Raw genomic sequence first — 22113 nt, forward strand, 5'->3', positions numbered from 1 at the left:
TCGACCAAGTGTTTTGTGCTAATTTCCGTTTGAATAATAGGTGATAAATTTTCAGAAGTTTGATTTGTGTCAAATTAATGAACTCAATGTAAAATTTTACTACAACTCGCCACATCTTTCCCTATACATAGTGTTTCCGCTATGAAAGTGGCTGCTATTTATGCGAAGTAAGTTCAAAGTGTTGTGACGCCATACTTCCGTGCAGTTGCACTTTCACCAGCACGGGAACTCATGCTGCCTTGAAAAACCTAGCACGCAAAGCAACGAAAGATGCTATCAGTGCTAGAACGCTATATGGGGATCACCGCTCGTTCTACCGAACCGTGCTGGTTTTGAAAGTAAACGTTGCATTCCAACGAATAATGTTCAATGTCGCAGCCTTGTTGAGGCTCACTATGTAGGTATGGAACTGTTTACAATGTGAGGGTGGAAGCTGCAATTTTGATTATATCGTTGCAAATTCCATTCTAGGCCACACTCGATTCGTAAGTATGTAAGATCCACAAACTAGACAAACTGCAGCGCCTATCGAACTGTATTTTCCTTCATGCACATGTGGGAAGTTCCAATTTCCATGTCTCAGTATCTGCGTCGTGCCTATCGTCTGTAACAGTAGACGTCCAGGGAGGAGAGGGAGGTCAGACGTCACGCTCAGTAGCCCACTGAGGCGGGATCAGGACCCAACCACAGCGAATTACTGAGGCGGGGAGAGTCTCCACCCGGTGGTACGGTGGTTAGGGGGCACCCCCGGGAAAATGATTTTCCGGGGGTGCGGGCGGGGGCCCGCGGCCCGTGATTCGTTACGCCAACGAACAATCGAAACGGAGGGAGTGGCGCCCGCTCACTGTCTTCGACAATCGAGTTTACTATGTTGTGCATGCTGTGTGTCCTGCTATGCATATGCTGACGATCTCAACCCCGGCCAGAAATAAGCGGTATTACTGCACGCTGTTGCAGTTTGTGTCTACGATTTGTGTTTGGTGATTGTTGTCTGTGAAATAAGCTGTGAAGTGTGCCGTGTCCAATAAACTTCAGCGAATGTGAAAAAAAGGTAAATACAGTAAATACAGAAAAAAAAGAGTCTCCACCCCAGTGAACCACCAGAGAGGGTGTCCAACTCCTCAGTAGACTACCTCGGCGGGAGGCGGGCGCTGCTGGCTGTACTTCAGCTCCAGCTCGTCCCCCACCTTATCCACCACACTAAGCACATAGTCGAGCTGCTGGCGGGTGTGCGAGGCCGACAGACAGAACCTAGCGCGCGCTTCGGTCAGCTTGGTGGCCGGGTAGGCGATAACAGCCGTGGCCACGCCGTGCTCCTTCAGACGACGGTACAGCGCCGCCGTCTTGCTGACGAAGAAGGACATCAGCGGCACCACGGGGGAGTCGTCGTTGCCGTAAACGATGAAACCCATCTGACGTAGACGCTGGCGGAAGTAGTGAGAGTTGCGAGCCAGAGTGTCGATCTTGCGACGGCCCAGATCGGTGCCGTCACGGCCAAGGATGATCTCCATGGAGGCGATGACCTGCTGGACCACGCAGGGAGGCATGGCCAGTGCGTAGGCGGCAGAATGACTGTGCGCGCGGAGATGGTCGACCAGCGCACGGCTGCCGCCGATGTAGCCACCAGCGGCACCGAAACTCTTCGTGAAAGTACCCATCATGATATCTACATCAGTCGGATCACATCCGTAGTATTCGACCACGCCTCGACCCGTGGCACCTACGGCTCCAATGCTGTGAGCTTCGTCGAGGTACAGGTAAGCTCCGTACTTCTTCTTCAGCCGGATGACGTCGGGTAGCAGAACGATGGAGCCCTCCATGCTGTAAACACCCTCCACCACGATCATCACCTTGCGCCAGCGACGTTCTTCGGTCAGTGCCGTGATCAACTGACGCTCCAGGTCAGCCATGTCGTTGTGCGCGAAGACGCGGATCTTGGCTCCCGACAGACGCATCCCGAGGATAATGGAAGCGTGATTCATCTTATCGCTGATCACCAGACAGTCGGGTCCGACCAGGCTAGGGATGTTGGTCGAGTTCGTGGCGAATCCCATACCGAACGTGATGGCGTCCTCAGTGCCGAGGAACTCAGCCACCAGCGTCTCCAGCTGCATGTGAAGTCGCTGGGTGCCGACCTCCTGTCGCGCGGCGGCGGATCCCACGCCGTACCGCAGGGTGGCAGTCTCGGCCTGGTCAGCGCATGGTCCCAGGCCGCCGAAACCCAGGTAGTTGTAGGAGCCCAGGTTGATGTAGCTGTGAGATTCCCCGGTTAGTGTGAACCGCGAGGAGAGCTTGCTCTCGAAGCGGCGCTCCATCAGAGATACCTGCCCGGACACAGAAGACAGTCACTGGATGTCAGACAGCCACACATGTCTGTCGTCTGAAATCCGTTAGATGACCATTTCGTTTAAATTTGGTGAAACGGCACATACATTTTACATATAACGTAGGATACATATAACATACATACGGCCGCGCCGCATCGACCACCTTCGCTTTTAAACTTCCCGTCCCGTCTGTAATTTTGTCCCCACTGCTCACCATATTCGTAGCCGCCGAGTCGATGGGATTGCAGAAGCAGTCCTGCCACCGCCGGAAGATATTCCGGGCGTGGAAGCCGCCAAAGTCGTCCGTCCTGTAGAGCGGAGTGTACTCCTCCCGGCCCGCCTCCATGTTACTCGGAGGGGCGATGTACTCTGACGAAAAGGGAAAATGTTCGGTATCGCTCAGTGGAGAAGTGAGCTAGCTTGTGAATAGGTGACGTGCAACAGGCTCGCTTATTTAGCGTTACCGTTCGAGCTTCGATAACGCTCGAACGGTTCTCATCGATGACTGCCGGGCTTCATAACTGCACTTGAGTGCGCGATCACTGGAGGCCTACGCAACGTTTGTTTTCAGTGGGGTTACAAGAGACTCATTGATTTAATTTTGCCGTTCTATTTCCTGAAGCCCGAGCACGTTCATCGGGCATCTACTCTCAGTCAATTATAAAATAAATGATTTCGACCGATCAATTACCGTTGAATCAATGAAAGTCAGGTCAAGGTCAAGGTCAATATCGAGATCAAAACATTAAAAGCACATAATTGACGTTGGAAGTGGTCGACTCCAGCCGATGATTATACACCTCTTACTCCCATCTCACTTCACTAACTTGTAATTGACTAAGAACAAACAGGCCTAATCCATTAAAAATAAAACCGTCACGTAAAATCGTACAACGCATATGCTTCTTTGGTGACTTGTATTATTGCATATCCGCGTCGTGTGCTATTTATGAAATCATCCATTACCCAAGTTTTACCGAAAGTTCACAGATCGCCCGGCTCTGCCCGGCGTCGGGTTTACCTTTGACGTTTCCCACGGCCTTGAGCACGTTGATAGCCAGGTTGACCAGGAGCTCGACCCGCCGCGGCGCCGGCTCGAAGGTTTCCTGGTTGTACTGGCGCAGCTGACGCTTGGGCTGGGTCGGAGCAGCCTGGATAGGCTCGGTGTCGGCGGCGATCGCGGCCTGGAATCAGGGACACGCAACGGCGGAAAACGGCCGTCAATGGAATCGGGTGTGGGCGGCTGTCACTGCAGAATGCAGAACTCTGCAAGGTTCGTGTACGGACACATGCCGAACAGGTTTTTAGCGCTACCGATTTTTGTTACAGCTAGATAAAACTGGTATAGATAATTCATACCGAGGCATTAGGAAAATAATGCAGGTGTAGGTAAGGTAGCAGAAGTGATGCAAAATACATGCCTGCGATGGCGTTATACCTACAACGGGCGATGCTTGGACATGGTCCTGAAATGACCGATATGATTTCCATTGTTGTCCATGAGCGACTGATGTTTCCCTTCATTGTACTTGATTTTGGGCAAGAAATGTACCCATGACCTACCACGAACAGTTCGTGTTTTCCCGTTTTACTCATCACCACGGTACCTAAAGCGGCGAAACGGCCGGATATATTGAATTAGGGCGAAACAATACCTTTTCATCGATAGTCTCCTTCACTCCAACATCATTTCTCTTCTCCTCATCCTTCCACTCCTTCTCGCCCTCATCTACTTCACCTTTCTCCGCCCTCTGCCCCTCCCAGACTTCAGGAATCTGCTCAGTCTCTTCGGTGCCCTCGAGTCCCGTCTGCAGCGCCGCCTGCGCCGACCGCTCTCGCTTCAGTGGCGCCACTTGTCCAGAGGGCGCCACCAGCTCCAGACCGCTGTCCGAGCTCTCGTCCTCTGAGTCGGCCGAGCCAGGGCCAGTGACGTCATACTCGGAGAGGACAGAGGAGAGCGAGATCTGCGACAGCTGACGGCCATACCTGAAAAAGTGAACGAGTGGTTCGATGAGGGTTTGTCGCACTTTTGTGGTTAGAAGATGGCACCACCTACATGACCAGCCGGCAGCCTCTGGTGATCAAATGTGCAACAAGTGAGCAAAAAATAAAGGATTGATCCTTTAAAATAGAACAAAACAAAATAAAACCGAACCGGAATCCTCATATGAGGTAGGCTTGGTTCCAGAGCATGACCACCAGAGGAAGTAACAAAACCACCAGCTCAATCACAGTCCGAATAAAATCGAGCTGAGTCGAACCGAACCAGTCTGATCAGAGTTTATCTGACGTTATCCTTTGACCTGGACTGACCCAGCGGACGAGGCGGAGCTCAGAGAGCCGAGCGAGCTGAGAGAGGCGAGAGAGTCGACTTTGTGGGCCGGCCGGGCGTCGGTGGGTGCCACCGGCGCCGGCTCCGGCTCCACACTCCGCTCCTCGCTGCTCTGAGGCATCGCGCCGGCTTCTGGGGGCACCTCGGGACGAGAGAGCACGCCGCCCCGCCGCCGACAGACACACTACAGGCCCCCCTGGGCGGGCGGCGGCGCCCTTTAAAGGCTGTCTGACTGCTCACAGGTGCAGGGGCGTGTCAAGTGGGACGAGGAGGGGTGAGTGAGGAGGAGGGGTCAGAAGCCAGCGGGACGTGGGCAATGGGGGCCGCAGGGGTCGGCGTAGATTTCGAATTATAAGAACAACACGAGTTGAGTATAAGAACAGTGCACAGTGGGACAGGCTGAAGGCAGAATTGGTCGACAGCACCTTACTTTTCCTGACGACAACTGCTCTGCCATTCCCAGAGACGTGGGCGGTGCTGCATCCGCCGTCCATTAGCCCGCTAATTTGCAGCGCATCTGAGCGAACAGGTGCCCACTGGCGGCGATTACTCGGTGACATTAGCTCGGACATTTGTCGGCCTGGCGACCATGGACGGCGGGCTGAGCTTCGGCAGCTGTGGAGCTGCGGCAGCTGAGCACGCACTTGAGCTGCTCAGATGATGACATCCCACGCGGGCAGCGCATGCCCAGTCAATAAGGGTTCGTGTTTAGGAGCTGGAAAGGATTACATGTCCACCAGCTGCAGTGAGTGAAGCGCTCCTCATTAACCTACAAGTCTGATAAGTGACGAGTTCATACATCGCCTTTACGCGTTTATAGCCGTCAATTATGTGGGAATCGAGTGTCTGTCGGCAGTGTAAGTGCTCCGATTGACGGAATGTTTACGGTCGGGGTCAAGGGTGATGGGTAAAGTGAAAGTCGAGAGCTCTCGGCCAGCTCTTTAGTTGGAGCTCCAAGTTCAGAGGCTGCAGCTTGAGAACTTGATTGCGTTCGCCGTTCACAGGGCTGGCGAAGCCAGCTATCGGACACTATCGAGACTTGTGTGTGCGCTCATACTCGTAGATATGGAATGGTTCAGGGCAGGGCACGGAAGGTTATTAACTCGCACGCTTTATTTGGTGTCCGTGTATATTGCTCAACGCTCATTGTCTATAAAAATACACGGCCTATGTTGGTCATTGATGAAATGGAAAGCAAATAAATTTTCGCATTTATTTACCTCTCAGAATTTTAATAAGAGGCAGCGTTAGCCTTTTTACTTCGGGATGTCGTACGCCATAGGCATCTGTGCAGAAGCTTGGACATATAACGTCTAAAGCAGTGAATGCAATGGGCCGTCAGAGTAGGCAAGCGGTTTTCAAAGCGGATCCCAATGGTTTTAATTTTCGTCCTCTGACAAACGACTTCAAAGTCAACCTCAATCAAATCGCACCTGTGTCCCGTCCAACTCTCATCAAGAGATCGGCCATCTCCGGCCTCTGGCGACCTCCAAACGCAGCTGTAGCCTCCAAAGTCCAAACCGCCACAATAGACCTCCGTCCGTGGCCATCAGCCTCCCATAGTGCCGTGTTTCCGGACATAAGTCACGTCCTTGCCGTCTGACCCCGTGACAATGGCCGGGTTTTGTTCGCCGGTCGCCACAGCTGTCGTCGTCAGCAGCCGATCATTACGTCATTTGGAGCGGGCGGTGTCCGCGACGCGAACGGAGGCGCGGTGTCCGACCAGCCGTTTCCGGCCTACCGCAGTGTCCGCCGTTTAGAGTGTCAGCGTCCGGTGACTGTGGGTGTGGGTGTCCGGTGATTTGGGGTGTCGCTGTGTCGGTTTCAGGAAGCACGAGTGAGTAAAGCATTTAAGTCGGTAAATATTTAACTGGAGTCCTTCCAATGCCCGGTCTCTAAAGCACTGAAATGCAAGCACAGACACACAAAAAGGCGTGACAATTAATTGCCACTATCACGATTAAAGGCTATGTGGATACTAGCCTCTCCTTTTCCTCTGTCCATTTTTTCGGTTGTTCGCGCGAGAACAGCCAAAGCCTGAAAAGTATTCGTCATGTATAAGTCCAGCCTCCAGGCATGCCTCGCTCTTATCGAAACATGGAGGCATGTTTTCTTCAAGACCACACAGTGCGGCGCTCTGTGACGATCCAGCGCGCTCTGCCCGCGTCTGGCGCGCTGCGGCGGACCTGGCGCGGGCGCGACAAAAAGCGTTCACAGTGGCGATGTCTGGCCCGGTGGCGGCGTCCTGCGGGCACCGGACCTGCCCCCGGCCATTAGAGCATCCTGTGACCGGGAAATTAGGGACCACCTAGGTGGTGCGCGCGGGGGCTGGCGCTTCACACGCTGTGATGAATCGTAGCGCCCCGGCGCAGGTGTAAGGGTGTCACCTTCTGCCAGTGTCCTGTCATGTTGGCGATGAAAGGAAGCGATTCGCAGGGTAGCTGCTTTCGAGTGTAATTGGCGGTAATCAAGGGTGATGAGTGGCGCATCATTTTTCTCTTTTTTTATGCTTATCAACTAAGTACAGATGTCGGTAGGCATTTGTACCGCAGAGAGTTACGAGGAAATGCGCCAGCATATTTGTTGCCAACGAGGTGCCCGATTTACGTCCACATGCATAATGATAGGTTGAGGGCTACGCATGGCAGCTCTATATAAGATAAGCATTTGTGGAATATATGAAAATTATTTGATAGCAATGCATCTTTATCTCGGACGGATCCTTAGATAAAGCGTCATTTAGTATCGAATGTCTGGCGAACGCACTTACAGTCACGATTGACAAAGGTCATCGAAATTATTTACGCGTAAATAATTTCGATGACCTTTGTTAATCTTGACTGTAAAGGTGCTCGCCAGACATTCGATGCTAAGATCACGGCCTAGTATGAAATACCGCAGGCTGTGATTTCGGACGCCAATTACAGGTGTGCCGGTGGTCAGTGGCTGTGTGTTTCAATGTTTCCATGGCTAGTGGTCGGGGGAGTCAGGTTCCCACAGCAGGGAGGATGTGGCGGCGGTCGCAGGGGAAATTGTGGAGTGTTTACCTGCGCCGACACGTTCGACAGGTCTCCGACACGAGGCTACCGGAGGTCCCAACTCAAACCCTCCTCTAACCCTCCGTCGACGGGCGAAAACATAATCAAGACATTTAACTTTCAGCCGGCACTTGAACTGGCAATAAGGTCGAGTTTACCGCGTGTGACGGGCTGGTTTGGGCTCTACTGCTGGCGAGCCTGAGGCACCACTTGCCCACCAATTTAGAGGAAGGGTGTGGAGTTGGCGATAACCCAGGAGGACAATGGGACACGAGAAATGAGACGATGGAAGCAGGTGGAAGCGGGGGAGGACTAGCCGCTGGAAATGAAAGATCTTGGTGAAGCAGATAAATTTAAGCTAAAGAGATCTGGTGATTGAGATAATCAAAGTATGCTCACGACCTACGACTTCTGGCCGATTTATGCAGACCGACCGACATCTCGCAAGGCGTAAGTGAATACCACCATGCTGCTGGCCCGGTCGCCAGTCACCCCAGTCGGTCCCACAACTCGCTCATCGCGCAGTGCCCAGCCCAGCCACGGCCGCCCCACCCAGGCCCATCTCCGTGACTGTCCGAACTGTTAGACGCGGCCCGGGGCGGGTCGATCGTGCCGTCCGCCGGCCCACACCACAGACAGCGAGCCTCTCAGAGCGGGCGCCGTCCAAATAAACGGCACCGGCCCGGCCCCCGCATTTCCATGACAATAGACGGCGTAGCTCATCCGAGCTCGCTGATAAATATCTCAATTACTGTTGTTCTGAATTTGTAGTCTTAATGAGACAAAGGGCTCGGCTGGCCGGCGCTCGAGCGGTTTCAATGGCCGGCAGTGCACGCCCTCATTGTGTGATCGTCGACCCGGCCCGTTAGAAGCAGCGCGCCTCGTCAGCTGATAGGCGCCGCCGTCGATCGGTCAGCGCGCGTAGGGCGGCCGCGCGGGAGAGGAGGGAACCTAAGGAGACTCTTCACGACAGATGAGTTATCCCTTTGAGAGATGGCGATTGCAATTTTTGCATGTTGCAAGGTTTTTCATGACTGGGAAGCCCAGGGAAGTGGTGAGCAAAACTTAACTGTGCAAATTAACATTAAACATGGAAGGTAAGGTATGTTCATATTCTATTTAGTAAATGAGTACCAGGCAATGCGGGAAAAACAAAGAGGCAGCCGGGTTCAGATAATGCCGGGAGATTACTTGCCTCGATGTTCCACACCCTGGGAAATCGCTGACGTGCCGATCTAAAGGAAGCACAAATGCGCAGTATTTAACATAATTGTCTGAACTCTGCAGCCGGGAGCGGCCGACATCAGCTGTTGCAGACTGTCTACCATGTTCACATGTTTATGTTGACAAATTGTTTGCGAAGCCGGCAGTTGAGCGAGGCCGTGCAGTGCAGCGGGCGGTATATTAACCGGTTTCAGCGCCCTGCAGAGCGCTCACTGTGAAGGCTGGCGGGAGCGGCACCCGGGCACCACTCTGCCCACCGAGAGGGCGCCGGGCCGCTCATCACTCTGCCCAGTCCCTTCATTATCTCGCCCCTCTCTCCCAGCTGCAAGGTCTGGGTGAGTGGAGCCGGGCAAACCGGAGGGAGATCTGGGCCGGGTCCTGGTCAATGGTGCTTCTCAGTTTCAGTCATCTCTGTCAAATTGTTTGAAATGTTCTTTAATAAGATAATCTAGGTTCACCAGTGCATTAGTTGAGCTGAACTTAAGAACTTAGATGTGATATGCAATGTGCAGACAGTACTTATTGCAGTTCAAAACATTCTCTGAACTTTTGAACTTCTGACCAGACCATGGAGCTCTCGTAAAGTTCATTGCCCTGAAGATCGTGTCATATTTCAACTCTGATATAAAAGACCTAATAGATAACAAAACATACCCTTCAAGTGCATGTCGAATAGTAAGCACTTGACATAACTTCTATGAACGATATAAACCATGTAACCGTTGTCCTGCCTATGAATTTGAGCCGCTTGCGCGGCAGTAGTTAGGGCTCGTTTAGATCGTTCAGCTGATGAGTACTGCGACTGCTCCGGCTGCGGATCGCTGCTCCGAACCTCCAGCGGACCCATCTACCCCGCCTCCAGCCACCAGACACAATTAATACCGCCATCGCGAAATATGATAGCCGAATAAACTTGATCTAACGGCCGGCGCTGTGCGCTGTTGCGCATATTTCGCTGTCGCTCTAAGGTCGGCCGGCTCTGTGTCATCCACCGCCGAGCGGTCGCGGATCTGTGATCGAATAAAGATAGCACGTTACGCTGGGACGGTCCTGGAGGAGCGGGGCTACGCCCAGAACGATAGCCAGACAGTCATATGACGGCGACGGAGGTTATCCGAGTTGCGACCCAGCTGGATGATTTTGTTTCTGAACACGGTAGCCACAATAGGTATGAGAGACTCTTCAACACATTGACCCCCAGTGATCTTTGATTTAGACTCTGCTTCCAAACTTTGTTGTGTCACTTTACCACATAAATGCTGTTACCACAATGATCCTGGCCTGCTACTGTTTCATTCCGACTTAAATGAAGCGCAGGCTATTTGCCAGAAGTGGCCTCACTTTTCAGCCTAAGCCTATGTTAATCGGCCTCTTACGAAGACAGTCAACAGCAGCGCACGAAGACAACAGTCGGCTTGCTAACGTCAGCATCGATGTTAATGGCCCTCATTGGTGTCCAAGGACGAAATCCGGCTCTGATATATGACCGTGTTTTCTGCGCCCGAGCGACCCGACTCCTGTTACAGAATGGCCGTGAGGTGGGGTGGGGTGGGGCGGAGTGGGGCGGTCAGCATGGATGATGGTCGTTTGAAGAGGGTGGGTCTATCACGCGTGCAACTAAGTTACACCGCTGATGTTTGTGATGCAATTCGATCGACAGTCGCCTTTACGTGATGGCAAAAATATTTGTCTACATATATAGGACACACACACATACTCATCTGCTTTTTCATCCATCCATCCTCTGCTCGCTGTCCGCCAGGCAAACTCGCATCCTATCTGCCAGAGCGGCCAGTGGGCACTAGTGCTATCTTTCTGTGCATGCCTCCAGCCACTGCAGTCTCCAGGCGCGAGCGGGCGACCTCTTCAGTACCGCCGTCCGAACACCGTCTATCTTCGCACTCGTGCGCCGCGTCTCGCTCTGCGCCACATTGGGCCGTGGTTCTGATCGATCAAACGCCCAACCGGCCACGCTGGGTCGGCAGTTCCGGGCTGGGCATGCCTCACGCGCTCTGAGGAATGGCCAGTCCGCGTGAGGCCTCCCATCACGATATCAGGCCGCCAGTGCCGCGACCGCCGCCGCCGCCACTGCGCCATAAATTGCCGCGCCGTCCACCACCCGCCGTGCGCCACTATTGTCTCCGGGCGGTGGATCGCGGTGCGCAGTGATTAAGATTAAGGATATGGATGATGATGTCGGAATCTGCCGCCGTGAGTCGAAAACGCGCCGGGAAATGTGATGTTTGTATCGGGGCAGACGGACCTGAACTGTATCGGCTTCATACGCCAGTGCTGAGCCACACATCGCCTCATGCTGTAAACCGTTACTTTTACGGGAATCGGAATTACTTTTTGATTTATGAGTAAGTAGACGGTACACAATGGTATGTTGTTAATTATCAAATTAAAGCGTCACCAAGTTGAAATAAGCGCACCGTTTTTGCACTAGATCTCGACAGGTGCCACAGTCATGCTTTAAATCGGAGCTCTGGAATTGAACTGACGGAAATGATTAAGAATAGCCTGGGCGTTGCGCATTGCTAGAAAACATGATCATCTTTATATCAGTGTCGAATTAAGCAAGGCTTTCAAAAACTGGTCTACCTTTGTTCCTGTCCTAGTCAGGCCCATCGATAATGTAACAGTATTTGGTGTCACGTCCTATCAGCCCTAACCCTTATTCTATCGGTTAACCACGATATCAACCGAAGCGAACCCAACATACATAAATACCCAGCATAGCATGACCAGTTAACATCCCCATAACTGTCACTACAGAGCACAGACCTAATGGAGCCACTAAGAGTGGCTCCAATTTTCCCGGCCCGTCCCCCAGCACGCTGGATACCAATTACTGCCCAGCAGGGGAGGGCAGTATCCGACCATCCTCCGACAGACAAATATATCATGGGCCCGTATCGATCACTCGCATAAATCTTTCTGCAAAGCCGGGCGGCCCACGGGCCTCCGCGGCGGTCAGTAGGCGGTCGTGGAGGACGAATTTTAGCTGGGGATGCTGACCCGAGAGCAGAGCACGTCCAGCTCATGCTGCTCTGTAAAGACCTCTATCCATGTAAAGCTTTCCTCTTTTCTTTTGGCGATCCATGTCGGTATTTGCTTGCAGACTAGAGATGTTGTCTTGTTTGGATTCAAGTCTCGAGCGCAGGAACTGTCTTCTCCTATAACTCGGGCTGTTGGAAGGATCCCAGTGCCATGGTGTCATTGTCCTTGCTACCCGAGACTTTGGCGCCTTATATAGACTCTGGTGAGCCTTTAATGCTGCTATTTCGTGAAAAAGGGAGGATGTGTTGGAACATGCAAGGCAGAGCCGATCTGCTGTGCATGTGTGTGGTCCGCCCTTCCCCTATTTCATTGCCTACCGAGTGGATCATTGTTTAGTCGACAGCACAGTTTGGGGTGGAGCTCCTTGTCTCCCACACACACACCTGCCCTTCTCACCCCTTCCCCGCCCCACCTACACCACCTCAGCAGCCGCCGCGCCGACCGCACCGCCAAAACAACGCAATTACGCGCGAGTCGAGCGGAGGCGCGCGGCACATGGCGGCGGCTGCTGTGGCCACGGCGGCGGCGCGGGCGCGGGCGGCGGCGGGGGCGGCCGCGCCATGAAGACATCACGCGCTGCCCTCCGGTGTGATGGAGTGCGGGCCGCCGGTGTCGCCGCAGGGGGCCAGTGAACGACCCTGGAGCGGTGCTCCAGGCCGGCGGGAGGCCACGAGGACGGGCGGGCTGACACGACCCGCTCGGATGGAGATGGCAAGAGACAGGTCCGGGACGTGAACTGGGCCGCGCTGTGTTGACATGCTTGGCACGGTTCAATATTTTAACGTTTGACGTGCAATGGCTCTGGTAAAAAAGGGCATGAGACAATAAGAGTGGTACATACACGAGTGTACGGAAGGACGTGATTTAAAATGTTGGATGATAATGGAGCCTCAATGTGCTTAAATGCTTCAGAATATCCCATGAATTGATGTTGATTCTGGATTTACTTGCATTGACACAACAGTGCTACTGCAACAGTTCACCCCGGCGCATCAAAACTCATAACAACTTTAAACGGCAATAAAACTGTGCAATAATCTCTCCCACTCGCACTCTCAATCTCAAGCCATGCATTGTTCTACGTTCAGCCCATGAGCGGCACACCTGCAGCTGAAGCCCAGCTCAATTATCTGCCGTCGTCGTGGCTCTAATTGCACGGACCAGCCGCACCCGGCCGACGAAAACTGCAAACGTTTCGGCCATTATTAGATGATGCGCTCGCAACAGGTACAGATGGGAATCATGCCGGCTAATTTTCACTGTCGACACGCGGTGACTGGCTGGGCTGGGCGGGAAGCAGCGTGCATTAGCAGCGAGTAGTAGCAGCTTTTGCCAGAAGTGGACGGACACTAAAGAATACCAGCGCACACCAGCAGCACCAGCAGATAACATATGTGTACACAAGTGTGCACCAGTGATTACCAGCGGCACCAGCAATAGAAACCAGCACCAACAGCTCGCACCAGCAGTCCAGCTGCCCAGCAGCTCACATCAGCAGCACAGCAGGTCGTTCCAGCAGCACGGACACCAGCAGCGGACACCTGCGGTCCCCACCAGCAGCGAGCACCGGCGGCGGTGTGACCGTGCTGACGTTGCCAAACGGCGATGGGGCCAATCGAACGGCCGGCAATGAGATGCAGTGCCGATGGCGGCTGCATGCCAATGCGTTGCACTTGTTAATTGAGCTGTGTCTAAATCATGGCCGGTCGGACCAGGGTGCGGCCGAGTAATTACTGTGGAGTTCGCATCACGTTGTCGACGCTGCAACCTCCCCCGGGAACATGCAATCCTCTCCGCACTTGTGTTCATGACTACGTGGCACATTCAGGCCCGGAACACGAGACCCAGGGTTTATCCGCCGCCGCCGGATGCCGTTTTTCTCGAGATAGATCTTTTGGAATGCGGAGATCGTCTGAGCAATGGAGTAAAACTAGAAACTATTTCTTCCCTGAAATGTCAAGCATTGTTGGCTTTCTCTCTGTGTTTCCTTCTTTAATCTACTAAAGCCGTGTTCTTCAGTTTAGATAGATCACATGCGCCTCAGACGAGTTTCCTCGAGTTACGACTAAATCGATTTGCCTCCGCCAGACACCGTATAGCTTCCCCGGTTCCGGCACTCGTTATTCCGTCCGCCGTCTGAGTTAACACTCGATAGGGCAGTTTCTCCTGTTAGACTAAGAGGAAACATCCTGTCACAATTATGTCATAGGCTGTGATACCTAGGCTTGCTAATTACATACTTACCATGTAGGTCCTCAAACTTTCAAGCATAATAAAGCACGACATCCTGTCACACGCTTTCCAGAGTTTCTGCATCTATGTTCTATTACTGTGGGGTGTCTTTGTCTAAATCATCCCGACAGCCTCTCTCGGCTGTGTTTCAGAGGTCGCTGCCACGTCCCGCCGCGTCCCCTGTCGGCCCCTGGCCCTGTGGTCCTGCCGAGCCCAGACACGTCTCCCGCCGCGCACGGGCTCCGGCCGGCCGACCCTCGGGCTCCCCGCCGCCTGCCCGCCGCCCGCCGGCCCGCCTCTACGGCTCTATCATCCCAGCGCTCCCGCCCAGCGGCGGCTCGGCGCGGCGCGGCGGCGGCGGCGGGCGTCCAGTGCTGCCTGGACCGCCGGGAGGGGAGCGCGCGCGACGCTCCGGCTGAGCGCACAGCCATCCACGACGTTGCTCGGGCGCTGCGTCGCTCTGTGAGGAAGAACGAGTGATACTCTGGCTGCTGATTATGAGATAGAGACGGACTGGTGTGAAGGCTGATCGTGGCGTGTTCCTAAGAAGAAGAACCAGAAGCCTGTCTGGCGCCCGCGTCGTGTGTGGCCGTCCACGGCAGGTGCCGGCTGCCCAGTGGTGAGCTCCGCGCGCGAGTGTGAGACCGAAAATTGCCACCAACGGCAGGTGCTGGATGGCTTTGAACCGGTGCTACTGCGGATGTCGTTTTTGATTGCTTCAAATAAGCAAATGACAGTCATTTGAAGGATACCGCCATCCAGAACTGACGTCGCAGTTTGTCGTGGATGGTCTCCACGTGAAGACCTCGATTCAGGACTGTCTCCGCACACCACGGGACACTGAAAGGTACGTTATTGCCCCCAATAGCCACAATCCATTCAGACCCTATTGGCTGGGGGACGCAATTGATTAATGTGCGCGATCCTTTCAGAACCCTTTCTCTGACAGCATAATGCGATCCCAACAGAGCGAGGATTATGGGCGAACGAGGCCTCCTGGGCCGGTGACACTGCCTTTCCCCTCTCGGACACCGGCGGGTCCCTATAGCAGTCAGCCGCGGCCCGCCTTTGAGGCACACAGAGCAGGACGTGCTTTTCAATTACAGCCGGGGATAATTCCGACGATGTATGTCTCCCGCCGCGTGAGAAACTGGCGACGCCAGATGTGACCGAGTGAGGTTCGACTACCGCGCTGGTCCACGGTACAGCCTGTCCCACTCCGCCCCGCCTACCCTCCCTCCTACGGAGCTGTGTTTGTATCTGTCCGTACGCGGCACGGCACTCCTCGAGCACCGCCCGCCGGCGGCTGCTCCGCTGCATCGCAGCGCCTCGCGGGCGGAGCTGTTAACCGCCGGGTTCATGAACTGAAAATGACGAACTCTCGGTCGGGTAATGACGGAGGCTGCAGCGCCGCGCTCTCCGCGGTCGATAAATAAGTCACGAGTGCGCACCTCTGCAGACTCCGCCTGGTGCGCCGCCTCGGGCACCACCCGGCCGGCGCACACTGCCGCCATCAGCAGCCGCGCTGCACTGTGAGGAGACGCTGTGGAACAGGAAGACACACCGCGCCACCACCGGGCGCCGGGAAGTGGCGCAGACGTGCCGGTTGCGGCGCAGTTGCGTCCCGGAGTCGCTGAGGAGGCGATTCGGCGACCGGTGGCGGCGCCGTCTCGCCAGTTGCTATCCGCTGCACGCAGTCGCCGTCAGCTTTGCATTTCGATGACTTGATATGCGATCTGCCAACAGATTATAAATCCACACACGGCGACTGCACGATGGCAGAAAAACGGCCCATTCTGAGCACGTCTGACGATATCCTGGGAAGCAGCGGGGTCTCTCGGCTAGAAAACCTTTCCTTCTGCTTGCTGGTGCATACGGGAGAGTTGGGATAAACGGGTTCGGCTGGAATATCAGAAGCCTGTGATAATCGTAATTTAGGTAGAAGTTCTTAAGTATACACAAACATGTGTTGATTGCTGGCATTAATTTGACTTGCTGCACTTAATGCGTAATTTTGGAAGCCTTTCATTCGATTAATACCTCTGCAATATGCTTATTATAGCTTCAATCTCGACATTGTATTAACGTAATCATCAGTTAGTAGCGAATAACATGTTTATTCACCATTGAGTCGTGCGATTGACGCAAAACACGCAGCATTCGAGTCAGGACACGTGCTGCACGCAATGCGCAGTTTCCTTCAGCTTTGGAGCGCGCACAACCTGGATTCGCACTCGGTTCAATGAAATAAAGATGACGTCGGATGCGATATTGGATAAATGTGCATTACAGGACTGCACGTGGAATTTGGGTACCAACATGAAAACCAATCTGTTCTGTATTAGTGGGCGTGATTATAAGTTAAACGAAATGAAAGCTTGCTCGCATATACCGATGCACACTTACACCAACGAGAAGAGAGTCAAACTAATTACATTTTATAACTCTTCGGAAAGGCTGTTGAGAGGTGGCTAATTCTGCATGCATGCCCGAGGGTTGCTCGGTTACCCGCTGCAGCAGATTTACAGGCAGTCAGCCTGTGTGGACCTGCCCTTTTACTTCGTGCCCAACGCTCGTTAGGAACCTCTCATACTCATCGAGTGGGCCCCGGGCCAGATTTGGCAACATTGCACTTCCAGAACGGCATGGCCGTACCGGGACTCCATGCTCATTTTGGTAAATGGATTCACAATAAAGCGCGCAGTAAATTCCATGGCGACATTGCTGGAGAAGTTTGACCATTTGATAGGGCGAGTCAAACGCAGACCGGTTGCCGCTGACAGGCATATGATATATGGTAACCGATCATTTCCCGTACGTCGGCATAGAAGGCGCCTGAGATCAGGATAGTCCGCTTCTCATGAACACTCGTGAAATATTATTGAACGCGACACCCCATAAGGAGTTTTATGATCAGCCCCCGCTATGTTGCTAGATATTCAATCATTGTGATTTCCATTTTACTTCGCCGCGTTCTCAGAAGATATATACATTTCACAAGGGTGTATGAAATACACGGTAACTGCGGGTAGCCGGGGGCGTCAGAGCACCTGCTTAATATTCCTGGCCGTAATGGTGGCTGTGTTTTGCGAGCGCGCTAACACGGGGTGATCACGGACGTCGGCCTATTTCTGCACAACGAGCCACACCGTTAGCGCTTGTTGGCCCGGCCGCGGGCGGGTCGCTCGTCTGCTCAACCCGAGACGAGCTGGCGGATGCAGCGGTGTCAATGGGTGTCAGAAGGTGTCAGTGTGTAGGAGTGAGTGTGAGAAAGTGGTGCAAATTGTTACTTTATGTCACAAGCATTAAGTGGGTGCCATGAAGTATCAGATGTCATTAGGTATCCATAGGTGTCCCCTAAATGGGCGTTAGGCTAGGAAGACACATCATCAAGACACATCTCAGTAGATTTGTCGGAGCTGATAAAAAAGGCTTCGTATCCTCCCAAATGGTGTAAGATTTGCCATGCAATCTGACATATCTACATTCTACACCCATCCCGACTCCCCTCCCACTGCCCATCTCCCACCTAAAGCAGAGGTGACGACATCGGACGCCTCTCCCTCGTCGGGGCTGCACGGGGCACAATCGGACAATACACCAAGCCACAGAGAGCCCTGACAGGGACACTCTCCTCTGTCGGTACTCCTCACCCCTCCCCCGCCGCAGCACGATGAACAGTGATTTGGCAACGCGTATTGTATCCTCCCTCCCCACAGCTGGGGTCAAGGCCCGTCGCCTCACCCGCCCGCTTTGTGTCTCGCTGACACTGGAAAAAATCGCGAATCAGCTTTGGCGTCTGTGAGACAGAGAGCTTCACACGGGACAGCCTCCAAGCATTTGCGGAGATGACTGTCGAACCGGGTTGCGTCACCGAGGCGTCGTGCCATTTGTCGGCTTTCTAATTGCGTTGGCCGGCGGCGCTGGACCGTCTGTCGGTCTGAGGAGCGGCGGCGGCGGCGGCGGCGCGGCGCTGCGCACCTTTTGCCGCCGCCGCGCCACTGTCGTCGGTATCGATTAGGCTCGGCTCGGTCGGCGCGGCCCACATCGATCCTGCGCGGGCGGCGGCGAGGGCTGAGCGTCGGTACCGACACATTGGCGCCGAGCGTCGTCCGGTCGCGCCGCGCCTCTGTGACCTGACCCGAGCTGACCGAGGCACCGTGACCGACCGGCGACCACCCGGGACAGAGCAGGTGAGCGCGACCGGAGCCCACCGACGGCGTGCGTCCGTTCTCATCTATCAGCGGATCGTGCCGGGTCCGACGGAGACTCCGCCCCGGCCGGCACGATCTGCTGACGGGACGGCGCGGCGGTCACTCACAGACACACAGACATACAGACACACAGACACAGACACAGACACTCAGATACACTGACGCAGACACAGACACGGACACAGACACAGGCACAGACAGACACACAGACATACAGACACATAGACACACACACACAGGTACACAGACAACCATACACACTCACACACACTCAGACACATTCACAACTCGCCTGTCAGTACCGATTGCGCCATGACTCCTAACTACCGTTTAGTATCCTTGTATCACGGTGGCGTGAACCTCTAGGAGAGAGGGAGAGGGTGCAATCACGCCACTCCGAGTGTCATTGAGGAGTCTGTTGGGAAACGGTCCCAAATCACCGCTCGCTGCCAGGCAGTGGTGGGTCGGTCGCCTCGTGAATAGTGTGTCAGGAGTGGGGGAGGGGGGGGGGAGGGGCGCACGACTTTCCCTGCCGAGCAGATATCACGTTACCGTCCGACGGCACCGGATAAAAACCTGATCAGGACGCCGCCAGACAGTATCTCAATTGGAATCTGCCGGCGCCGGACGTTTGGGAAATAGCCCAGCGCCGGCGGGTGGTGGCTGCGTCAAAATCCGGCCCACAATCCGCCGTGTGCTGCCGCCGGCCGCCGTAACTTCGGTAAAGCGTCGTAACTCAGGCGCCTGATAACACGGCTAGCCGACCGTGCAGACGTGGGGACGGCCTGCCGGCGCCGGGGGCGGTGTGGAGCCCCCCCCCCACCCCCCTCCTCTCCACGCACCCCGGGCACCGGGCACCTGATCTGGATGCAGCCACCAGCCTGTGCCGGCCTCGCCGCGCCGCGCTAATCATCATTTTCGTCGCGCAATTACTGCGCGAGGTATCATTAGTCCGGGGCATGCAGGCGCGGCAGGCACGGCCGAAGCCGGCACTGAGCGCAGACGAGACTCGCGCCGCGCGCAGACACGGGTCGAACGGGCTGAGACGACGGGTTCGGACGACGTGAGAACGCGCAGAGAATTCGGACCGAGCTGTTTATTGCACTCTGCGTGGTGATCGCAGCTGTGAATGTGGGTAGTTAGGTGGCTGTGTGTGCGAGGAGCCCAGCACGCCTCCTCAATGGTCGCTCGGTTTTCGCTCTTGTCCTGCCTTCTGTGAGGGTTACCTGGCAGGAGGGTCTGTTATTCTTCCCTGGGTCGTCCCATAGAACCCCTGCCGTGGAGTCCAGCTGAGAAAAAAGGATCCCCAGGGCAGGGTACGATCCTGCGAGCCCACCACGATCGGTTCCATCGATACGCTTTTGGGGTCAAAGATCCCATGAAAACCTTAACACTTCCTCTAAGCATTCCGAGCTAGGTATAAATGGTCTGTCTTATTTTCTGTAGACGGAATACGTGCTTCACCAGCAAAGTCTCACATCTCGCACCATCCATGCGACAAACTCTCACTATTCTCCTGGTCTCATTCGGCGATATCCCTCAGCGATTGTTCAGCCTGACACCGTCGCGGTCCCCTGTCGAAGGCTAACGTGTGACGCGCCGACCTCCGCACCGGCTATCTGATCAGATGGCTCACCGATCGGCGGCCGGTGTGTTTTTTGTTGACCGGCTGAGGTGAGGCACGGTTTGCACCCCGCTGGTCGTCCCGGCTCTCGGGCGGAGTCTGGAGGGGCCGTGAACAAGGGAGACAGAAGGCGACCGTCCCGACCCGACCCGAGCGGCACGAATCCGGGGCGATGAATCTCGCACAAAAAAATGCACCGAGAAAATCGGATTATTTGCTCTCGAAAACAGCATGCGTGTGCTCGCCAGTGTTCGGGTCACTAGCGAGACTTGCAGCCACCAGTACCATGTAACGTTCAGCAGTTTTTTTTTCGAGGAATATCCCACTTACAATGCTGCGCCACCGTTCCACGTTCTAACAGTACAGCGACTATGCAGGTCCTGTCAGTTTTTCTCGCTGTCTGGGATCTGCCCCGCCAAGGCAGTGAGGCATGCGAGGCGTTTTAAACGCCGCGTGCCGCGGAGGACCGGACCTGCTTCCGAACTATCCGGGACTGAGTTAATGGCACTCCCGGACGGCGGGGAATGTGTAGCGGGATCTCGACATTGTCCGCTACCGGGGGTCGTTGAGACCTACCGGAGAGACTTCTGAATTTCAGTGCTTGTTGATCTTTCCTCAGCGAATGCTGAATTGTGGTATGGCTTCTTTATGCACAGACCATTCACATCGGAACGTTAACTTTCAAATAAATGATTATGCATCAGACATATTTACAAGTTGTAACTAAAACTGCCTCCAGACTGTTCCGAGAGTACCAACCTGCCCAACTGACACGACCATATAACGGAGCCTCGAACACAGAAGCTCCATCATGAACTCCCACGGTGAGGAGCGCGCTACATCCATCTATAACCCGCTAACCAGCTCCATATCCGACCGGCCATGTTCTCTCGGGAACCGGGGCCGGCCGGAAGACCGATTACCTCACCGATAAAGCCGCTCGGCGGTGGCCGGTCCGATGTCAGTTCACTGACACGATGGACCACGACACGACTGGATGGACTGGTTAGCCCTAGTTCCACTGTGTGGTCCCATCGGCTCATCCGACTCGTCTAAGACGGATATGAGTGACAGCTGGCGTCTGTCAGTCTCACGTCGAGGATTCACTGATCGGTGGGCTGACGGTTGGCGTGAGGTGACTGGCCGCTGACAGACGGATGACGGGTGATGGCGGACGGATGACGGGTGATGACGGACGATGACGGAAGATGAAGTACGGGGAGCGATCACCTCGAACAACCGCCTGTAGATGAACAGAAGACAGTGGCTGCCAGCCGATTGCTGCCTGCTCTCTGTTCTGGATTTTGCCGGAACCCGGCAGACCGCCTGTCTACTGTCTGCTTCCCGCTGACTGCTGAATGGCTGCTGTTGACGGCTGTAGGCCGGCAGTCGATGGCTGGCGTGCTACTGACAGCTGGCGGCTGGCGGTTGACGGCCTGTCAACTGCCGGCCCTGCGGTGACAGGTGGCCGCCGCCGGTCGGTGGCCGGGAGAGGCGCCCGCCGCGTCATCTCCAAGTGGCTCTAATCCCGGATACGGCCGTGAATGGGCGTCAGATTGTACGACTGCCGGCGGAGATTGGTTCGGGCGGTCCTCGACTTCACTGCCGCTCCCGCCCCCGCCCCGCCAGTCGTGGGTGGCGCCGTGTGGGGCCCGGTCCGACCAAACACTGCTGGAATCGGGTGTGAATGGTGGGAATCCGCGGTCGACTCTCGCAGGAAGTGAAAACAATAACGGCCGGACCGACCACTGGGACACACCGACCGCCGCCAGTCACTGCGGCGGCAGCTGGCGGCTGTGGGGGCTGCCGCGGCCGACAGCACGTCAGCCAGACTCTCCAATAACATCGCAGGAAGCGATCACTACTCTGCGCAGCCGAGTCGCGTGCCTGTCCATTGTGCCGCCAAGCTGCAGGCAGCCCTGTCAGGGGAGCGCCAAAGCCCCCTTTCGGCGCACGTGCAGTGTGCCCAAATTGAAAACGATCGCACTCTAATTCAATTTCTGATCCATCCGTCCCCCGATGCTAATACGACGCAGAACACGCGTCTGGCGCCGGCGGA

The 22113-nt window shown here is 54.9% G+C and overlaps 3 protein-coding genes across 4 annotated transcripts in view; 1 reads left to right on the plus strand and 2 right to left on the minus strand.

Moving 5' to 3' along the window:
* Positions 1-1083: 1083 nt before the first annotated feature.
* LOC122386193 (serine palmitoyltransferase 2-like) lies at positions 1084-2319 on the minus strand. Its single transcript, XM_043375147.1, has one exon. It carries the CDS (start codon positions 2313-2315, stop codon positions 1122-1124), a length of 1194 nt encoding a protein of 397 aa, XP_043231082.1. The 5' UTR covers positions 2316-2319; the 3' UTR covers positions 1084-1121.
* On the minus strand, positions 2315-4830 carry LOC122386209. The gene is made up of 5 exons (XM_043375195.1): positions 4641-4830; positions 3983-4313; positions 3349-3511; positions 2471-2696; positions 2315-2324 (listed from the first exon to the last, which is right to left on the minus strand). The coding sequence occupies exons 1-5, from the start codon at positions 4778-4780 to the stop codon at positions 2315-2317; spliced, it is 870 nt and encodes a 289-aa protein (XP_043231130.1). The 5' UTR covers positions 4781-4830.
* A 9726-nt stretch (positions 4831-14556) lies between these two features.
* The window catches only part of LOC122386215, a 36757-nt gene continuing 29200 nt past the window's right edge, over positions 14557-22113 (plus strand). Inside the window, exon 1 of one of the 2 annotated variants that reach the window (XM_043375200.1) lies at positions 14557-15063. The gene's annotated coding sequence lies outside the window, so the exon portion shown is untranslated. Of the gene's footprint in view, positions 15064-18310; positions 18410-22113 lie in introns of those variants that run through there. The other variant, XM_043375201.1, reaches the window with a different exon arrangement.

Source organism: Amphibalanus amphitrite, unplaced genomic scaffold (genome assembly GCF_019059575.1).
Source record: "Amphibalanus amphitrite isolate SeventyFive unplaced genomic scaffold, NRLGWU_Aamphi_draft 000243F_arrow, whole genome shotgun sequence".
Taxonomy (NCBI): Eukaryota; Metazoa; Arthropoda; class Thecostraca; order Balanomorpha; family Balanidae; genus Amphibalanus; species Amphibalanus amphitrite.